Source organism: Nicotiana tomentosiformis, chromosome 3 (assembly GCF_000390325.3).
Source record: "Nicotiana tomentosiformis chromosome 3, ASM39032v3, whole genome shotgun sequence".
NCBI classification, from domain to species: domain Eukaryota; kingdom Viridiplantae; phylum Streptophyta; class Magnoliopsida; order Solanales; family Solanaceae; genus Nicotiana; species Nicotiana tomentosiformis.
Window position 1 is genome coordinate 56,995,884 of NC_090814.1, and position 8,892 is coordinate 57,004,775.

At 38.6% G+C, this 8,892-nt stretch overlaps 1 protein-coding gene across 7 annotated transcripts; it reads right to left on the reverse strand.

Moving 5' to 3' along the window:
• Positions 1 to 289: 289 nt before the first annotated feature.
• Positions 290 to 8,397, reverse strand: LOC104092343 (proline transporter 1-like). 7 transcript variants are annotated; one of them, XM_070196992.1, is made up of 7 exons: positions 8,249 to 8,397; positions 6,562 to 6,660; positions 6,228 to 6,322; positions 5,682 to 5,871; positions 1,618 to 1,742; positions 843 to 1,058; positions 290 to 688 (listed from the first exon to the last, which is right to left on the reverse strand). In XM_070196992.1, exons 2-7 carry the CDS (start codon positions 6,626 to 6,628, stop codon positions 311 to 313), a joined length of 1,071 nt encoding a protein of 356 aa, XP_070053093.1. In that variant the 5' UTR covers positions 6,629 to 6,660; positions 8,249 to 8,397; the 3' UTR covers positions 290 to 310. The 7 variants fall into 7 exon arrangements, with proteins under 7 accessions (XP_070053093.1, XP_009596228.1, XP_009596225.1 ...); XM_009597933.4 differs by having other exon boundaries at positions 6,436 to 6,660; XM_009597930.4 differs by having other exon boundaries at positions 6,436 to 6,660; positions 7,979 to 8,251.
• Between the last annotated feature and the right edge of the window lie 495 nt (positions 8,398 to 8,892).

The window sequence follows — 8,892 nt, forward strand, 5'->3', positions numbered from 1 at the left end:
AGTCTTTCTGACCTACCAGGCCATGAGCGCAAAGCCTTCTCTTAAGCTAAATGGAAATGATACTAGGATCAAAGGGTATTAATTAGAACCAAATCTTATCCATGTCTCGCTCAAATTTTTCAAATTCAATGTGCCTGCAAATGGATAATATTGCCTGGCACCACAAGATTCACTAAACCTTATTATTAATCACTTGAATTCTAATCAGAATATCACCGGGATATGACTGAAACCAAGCTGCATTATTCAACTAATGCTAATGTTAAGTTGCTGATAAATAAATAAATAATTGAAACCCCACTAAGGAAAACTATATATCTGCGAAAAAATGGAATGTTTGAGTCTTTACAACAATAAGCTTCAAGGCAGCTACAAATGCAGCAGATGATATACAACCAAAGAAGACACAGTTTAACCAATGCCAACTCTTCTGTAAGCTAGATAACTTGTTTTTCCTTGCGACAAGGTACATGTGGTTTGGGAGTACAAATGTGAGCGGAAATGTGCTGATAGCGCCAGTGAGGCTCATGAAGTCTCCCAGGAACGGTAGCAAAGCCGATAGGAAAGTGGTCAAGACAAGGTAACCACCTCTGACAACCAGTCTAAATGCAATGTTACGAGGAGCCAAAGCACTTCCTTTGATTCCATATGTTGTATCCAGAAACTCATATGTTGGACTTGCAAATATCTGCAAGTAGCAGCAAAAGCAACACTAAGTTCAGAAAACAAGATTAGAAGACATGGAAGCTTGGAGGGATTTACATCTCCAAGGACACGTAATCAACTGTGACGAGAAAATGATTAGAAGGAAATCTCAAATCAAAGTGAAGGGCGATGATTACATGCAAAGTGATGATCGATTGTATGAAAGCAGACATGTGAGCAACACCCTTCAACCAAACTGGACCATGAACATTGTTCAGTAAATAGGATGAAGCGCTAGATCCATAAGCCCAATAACCTATATAAGTAACAGCATGCAAGGGCACAACTCCCACTGTGAACTGAAAGAACAGAGCTTTCAACATGTTCTCAATTACAGGTGGTCTGACTGTAGCCTGTAACAAGACGGATTCAAAGATATTGTATTAACTGCAACAGGGTGAACAAAACTAAAAAGATGCAGAACAAGTGCAAGAGTAACCAACGGCTTTTCTCTCTGGCAAAATAAGTGACTTGCCTTTCTTGGAGCAAATTCTGAAATTTTTTACTTTATTTCAAATGACTGTATCAGTCAATCAGCAAATGAGGTCATAGAAATGGAAGTTGAAAATGGAAAGGTAAATCATGTTGAATGATTGGTCTATTGGGTCAGCTAGTTTAATCTAAAAAGTAATGTAATTAAAAGACAGAGATCGGATAAACACCCCAATCCTGATTACATGTGGGTAGAAGTCCATGCACTCTGATAATGAGCAAACTGGGAGAATACGAGTTCAGTGTATCAACTAGATATTACCCCTGCAACCACTGGTAGAAATTTCAGGGATGTAACTGAGATGGGCAATAGAAACATAAATCAAGTAAGATGATTGGAAGGAGGTTAATTTATTACTTGCTTTAAAGTCATAACAAAGGATGGCCTGATCACATAAGTTCACGGTTTTATTTTCTGACCTGTATCTCTGGTATCATTCCCGTGTTAAATGCAAAAACGAGGTTCCCAACCGCACCAATAGTTGCAAAGATCCTGTTTACTTCTGATCCTGGAATACTGTAGTCCCTAGGAGGAGCCTTCATACCTGTAACATGGAAAAAAATTTACCAGCTTTAGTAAAAGAAAAAAGAAGTCCCTCAGAGACTACTCAGGGAAAACTAAATACAACAACAACAAATACAGTGTAATCCCACATGTGGAGTCTGGGGAGGGTAGTGTGTATGTTGACTTTACCCCTACCTTGTGGAGGTAGAAAGGTTATTTCTGATAGACCCTCAGCTCAAGGAACAATGAGAATAAAGTATTAAATAGTAGCAACAATATAATAGGAACAAATGGCACATGTAATATAAAGACCAGGAATAAGAAAAAAATACAAAACTAGTACTAGTACTACCAATAAGACTAAGGGACTAAAGACTATTGTCAACCTTCCACCCAAAATCTCGACCTCCACCCTCCCCGTCCTCGGTAAAGCTGGAGCAATAACATATCCTGCCTAATCACCTCACCCTAATACTTCTTAGGCCTACCTTACCCTTCCTTAGACCCGCCATGGTCAACCTCTCACACCTCCTGACTGGGGCATCTATGACTCTCCTCTGCATGTGCCCGAACCATCTCAGCCTCGATTCCCGCAGTTTGTCCTCCACCAAGGCCACACCGACCTTGTCCCTAATAACTTCGTTCCTAATTTTGTCTTTCCTAGTATGCCCACACATCCATCTCAACATCCTCATTTCAGCTACCTTCATCTTTTGGACATGGGACTTCTTGACGGGTCAGCACTCCGCCCCATACAATATAGTTGGTCTAACCACCACTCTGTAGAACTTGCCTTTAAGTCTTGGTGACACATTCTTATCACACATAATCCCAAAAGCGAGCCTCCATTTCATCCACCCCGCTTCAATACGGTGAGTAACGGTCAATCTCCCCGTTGCCTCGGATTACAAACCCAAGATATTTGAAATTATCCCTTTTGGGGATGACTTGTGAATCAATCTTCACTTCCCCTGCTACTTCAGACATCCTATCACTGAACTTCTACTCCAAGTATTCGGGAAAAACTAAATATAACATAATAAAGTTGTTTAAATTAAAGTTGCTAGAAATCAATCCAATGGCAAATTAATGAAAGGCAACCTACATCCTTACCATTCCAGTGAAGTCCTAAAGAACCATCTATCCAGACACTGTTATGACGCTTCCATATTTCATGGATATGCATGTCATGAAAAACCAGACATTCATCATCATGCACTAGTTCAGGCCCAAACAGAAGTCTAAATATGGTGCTAATAAATTCAAGTAAACTGAAAAACAGAAGTTCTAATACACTCAACTTGCCAGGATGAAAATTCTAGATGCTTTGGGAAGAAACAACAACAACAACAACAACAATCCAGTAAAATCCCACTAATGGGGTCTGGGGAGGGTAGTGTGTACGCAGACCTTACCCCTACCCGAAGGAGTAGAGAGGCTGTTTCCGAAAGACCTTCGGCTCAAAAAAAACAAAAAGACAAAAGGACAAAAAGGAGACAATATTAGTATCACAACAACAATCATAGGATAAATAGGAACATCATGAAATCCAGAAGAAAGATGCAAAGCAAAGGGAGACAATATTAGTAAATATTAGTATCGCCACAACAATCATAAGAAAAATAGGAACACCATGAAATCTAGAAGAAAGATGCAAAGCAAAAGCGATAGCTAGTAAATAGGACATGCACTGAAAAGCGAAATAGTAAACCACAACATTGCCACTAGCTATCTTAGACAAAAACCCTACATGGCTAGTCCCACAATGGTACGAAGTAAGGCACGACTCAACTACCTCCTAACCTACAACCTTAATACTCGACCTCCACATCTTCCTATCAAGTGTCATGTCCTCAGAAATCTGGAGCCTCGCCATATCCTGCCTGATCACCTCTCCCCAATACTTCTTAGGCCGCCCTCTACCTTTTCTCGTGCCCTCCGCAACCAGCTGCTCACACCTCCGTACCGGAGCATCTGGGCTTCTCTTCTGAACATGTACGAACCATCTAAGCCTCGCTTCCCGCATCTTGTCGTCAATGGGAGCCACATGCACCTTCTCCCGAATAACATCTTTCCTAATCTTATCTATCCTAGTGTGCTCGCACATCCACCGCAACATCCTCATTTCTGCTACTTTCATCTTCTGGATATGTGAGTTCTTAACGGGCCAACACTCAGCCCCATAAATCATGGCCGGTCTAACCACCGCTTTATAAAACTTACCTTTGAGTATCGGTGGCACTCTCTTGTCACACAGGACTTCAGATGCTAACCTCCACTCCATCCATCCTACCCCGATACGGTGTGTGACATCCTCGTCGATCTCCCCTCCCCCCTAGATAACCGAACCAAGGTACTTGAAGCTGCCTCTACTCGGGATGACCTGCGAATCAAGCCTCACACCCACGCCCATTTCCCCTGGCTCAGCGCTGAACTTACACTCCAGGTATTCCGTCTTCGTCCTGCTCAGCTTGAAACCCTTAGACTCAAGAGCCTGTCTCCAAACCTCCAGCCTCTCGTTAACACCGGCTCGCGACTCATCAATCAGAACTATGTCATCGGCGAATAGCATGCACCATGGCACATCCCCTTGAATATGGTGTGTTAACGCGTCTATCACCAGGGCGAATAAGAACCGACTGAGCGCAGAACCTTGGTGTAACTCCATTACAACCGGAAAATGCTCAGAGTCGCCTCCTACTGTCCTAACCCGGTTCCTTAGCCCCATCATACATGTCCTTGCTTTGGGAAGAAAGAGAAGATGAAAAGAGAAATACAAGGACAAGAAGAAGTTCATATTCTTCCTCCGTTTGGCTCAGGATGAAAGTTAGAAATCACAAATGTAATATCTTGTTTGGACTTCCGTCTGAAACTAGAAGTTTGTCTCTAATTTTCAACATTTTCAACCTTCATTCAAAATTGAATTTCCTCCAAAATTCTATAAGCCTTTCTAATAGGAAATTCTAGACCGAAATACAGATTTTTGCATCCTTATTTGCTTCTGTTTTTTGGGGGGGGCTAATCAGCCTACCCTGCATAAATTATTCTTTTAATAGTTTAGTTGCTTCCTGTAATTCTAAACACTACAATTTTCCAATTCCGCATGGTTTTCGAGATGCTCATCAAGGATACTATCAATGTGCTTGTATGAAATACCAGGCAAACAAATAGGATCACCCTCTTCGTGAGCAGGCATTTTCCAGTGAATGCTTCCCCTCATATAATGATAACGTGGCAGCAGGCATTTTCCAGTGAATGCTTCCCCTCATATAATGATAACGTGGCAGTGAATATGATGTCTTTACTACCATATGACAGCTTTCTGAAGATTAAGACAACTTGGAATGCTATTGACTAAGGAGAAATGTGACAAAAAAACAAGGGACTAATTCTTTTAGTGTATAATTATTATTTCCCGGATTAAGTGCTTATAATTAACTCTTCTAATATTTTGAGAAAGCATATTTCATTTGAAGAGTTTTTTGCATCTTTCTTGAGCCGAGAGTCTATCGAAAAGAGCCCCTTTACCCTCCCAGAGTAAGGATAAGGTCTATGTACACACTACCCTTCCCAAACCCCACTTGTGGGACATCACTGGGTCTGTTGTTGTTGTTATATTTTGTTTGAAGAGACTTTCAGATTTTCAAATCACTTTACAGGAAATAACTCGAGCAGAAACGAAACCACCAGAAAGGCTGGAACAAGGAACAAGCTACACTGGTAAACCTAGATGCCTTTCCATATAAATTTCACATACTGGTGACATTTGATATCGGGATACAACATTGCACTGAACTTTCAAACAGACCATGGATATTTGCTCGAGTTATTTTGCCTATATGGGCAGTAATATTATGCACAAGTCATGAGGGTGATGTTGTGCTCTTTTTGATACATTATTAAATCAATACCAACATTGACACAAGCATGCAATGCACTATGCTGGCTAGTTAAAAATCAAAGAGAGGAAGCAGCATACCATCTTCAAGAGACAACACAAATGCTATACAGAGATACAGTAGCAAGCATAATGATGAAACCCCCAGCCAAACCCTTAGTGCTGATAAATGGGGCGTCGCGATGGCAAAAAGCACGCATGCGAATCCAGCGATCGCTATGAAATGTGGCAGCTTCAGCTGATGGTCATCCCTAAAGAGAAGATAGAAGGCCTGGCATTGCAATCAAGTCAAAAGAGTATGTACTAAGAAAGGTTAGTTTAGGTATTGTATTCACAAAAGATACACAAAGTAATCATACTGTCAAAATCTACCAAGCAAACAAATATTTGCAGCAGAAAAACTAAACAATAAATCAAGCCAACATCACAAAACCGAAAATGTAAAAAAGACTCAGTTATTAATCATCTTTATCTGGCAACTCCTTACCCCCCCCCCCCCCTTTATTTTACTCTGTATAATCTTTCTCTTTCCTTTTGCCTGGGTAGAGGGGAATGGTAATGGTTCTGCTAAAGTGTCTCATCGAATAAATAAGAAAAGAAGGTTTGGAGGACAGGAAAAGATCTGACCTTCAATGCTGAACCAGCCATGATAATATATCCAATATTTATCAAAAAAAGATTTGCATATTGTAATGCCCAAACAAGCAAGTATGCTGTCCTTCCTGCAGCAACAAAATAAGCTCAATTTTATTCAAACAAATAATTGATCAAGTAATAAAAAGAATGATGTCTGATGCCTGTACATCAGTTGATGTGTTTCCTTTATTATTTGTACCATATAAATGTCCTGCAAGGTCTCTATATCTGATATGCCTCTTTCCCCCAACTTCATGGAGTTTGGCAGTAAGAATACTTGCGTACAATGATACCATTGTTGATAAAATTAGACCAACTACACCACCTATCCAACCTAGAGGAACCATGATTGTGCCAGAATATCCCAGCGCGTATGCACTGTTGACGCCCATGCTGAGAAGAATTCCCACCTGAAACCATGAATCTGAAAAAAAAAAAGAAGGAAACGTAAAATTACAATGAGTCAACAGCATTGATGCCAATGATAAGAGTTACAGAAAAAAACCAACAGAGATACAGAAAACACAAAGAAAAACAGATTCTTTCATAATATCATAACACATCACAAAGTACTATTTCTTAATTTTTCAAAAGACAAAATGGAAATAAAGGTGGAGTTTTTCCATGAATTCTTTTTGAGATCTTGCAATATATTTTTCAAAAAATTTTCTTGTTTTGAAAAAAACTGTCTTTTTAAAGAAATGGTTTGAGGTGTCTTTCAAATAAAGGTTTTGCTTCTACTCATAAAACACTCACGGGTCTTTTGGATTAAACTAGAAATATCCAACCACATTTCCTTTTTGCACAAACTTTTTCTTTGAAAAGATTATCAATAAGCTTTTTCCAAAAGTTGTCCAAACGGCTCATTCTTTCTCTTCACTTGTCAAAATTCAATAAAATTGGAATCCAAACAGATGCTCTATAGTTATGTAACAAATTAAATTCATGTAGATAGAGTATACGCATGGATTAATTTAGCCATTTGAAAGAAGGGAAAAGTTGGAAAATGCATAAACACAATAAATTTCTCATTTTAATTCAGTTTTCTTAATTCTTGCAAGTTACTGGACAAAAGCACCTGAGTCAAATGTAAGTCTGTTCTATTGAATCTTTTATTAAGTGAGCTTTATGTGGATTCTACAAAGTATCATGTAAACTGAAATTTAATGACAACTTTACAAGTATAGCATGAGGTGCCGTTCACACAGAAATTACTGAGGCGAGAAGTCAAGGAACTTAAAGTTGCAATGTGCCAGCTGAAAATCAATGGATCAATGGCCTCAATCTGTAATTGGCATTCCTTTTTCATCAAATCATATTCAGAAAGATCATTTGACAAAACAATTAACTGTCAATACAGATCATAGAAATGCTTTCTTCTTAACTTTTCAATGGACAGAATGGAACAGTTAATCATTTGTCATAATCGAATGAAATAGGAATTTAACCAAATACTGTAGGTAAAGAACAAACTAAATTCTCATAGATAGAGTACCCACATTAAAAGGGAAGGGGAAAGTTCATTTAAAAGGATCAAATAAAACAATGTATCCAACACCAAAAAGATGAAGAGTTTATTGAGGTGAGAAGTCAAGGAATTTAAAGAATCAAATGGGACAGCCGAAAAACAATGGGTCAATGGAATTATAAGGTCCCATTTTCTGTCTCATCAATTCAAATACTAACATTGGAAACAAGGAGTTGAAGTAAATGAAATTGAAAATTGGAAAAGCGTAAGAGACCGTTGCTGACTTGGTGGGCAGTATGAACAGGGTAGTGATCGTCCACATTCTCTTTCCGAGAAGGGCTATCATTTCCCATTTCAACAATCTCATTCTCCCGTCCGGGCAAGAGCAAGATGCTCTCCTCCTCCGCCCCATCCCTAATTAAGCCGTCGTCGAACGCCAGCTCCAATTGCTTTCCAGCCGAAGCTAATTCAATCGGAGCCAGCTCTGCCTAATTTCCAGAGGACCCGCCAACACAATAAACAAGAAAATAATTGAAATGCTTACTGGATCCCTTTCTGCTTGGTTACTTGTTGTCTTTTGTCTTTGTCATGTAATGTCAAATGTCAACCCACCTCTAATTGGGTTGGCCAAGTTTCTCAAAATCGTGACGCCTTCCATCTCCCCTGCGATTCATTATTTTCATTAGTTCCCTCGTCGGTCCGCTTCCACATGTTTTGTTTTGTTTTTTATTTCTAATTATTGAAAACGTAGAGAATTAGGTAAGCACTTATCTCATCTACAAAAATTATCTATACATACAAAATCAATAAATAGATGGCAAAATTATGTCACATAAATATGGTTATTACTAAATCATAACTAATTAATATAAATTCTCACATTAATTTATCATTTAATTATAATAAATTTGTATAATTTAGTATAAACTATACTAAGGGAGCTAAAGGGAGGCAAGAGTTCAATTAAGTGGGCGTTTGGACATAAGAATTATAAAATTTCAAAAATAGGGGGAAAATATTTTCAAATAAAAATGATATTTGAAATTTAGTGTTGTGTTTGGATATGAATATAATTTTGGGTTTTTTTGAAGTTTTGTGAGTGATTTGAGTGAAAATTTTGAAAAATAGCTTTTTGGAGTTTTTCAAATTTTCGGAAATTTTCAAAATGCATCTTCAAGTGAAAATTGA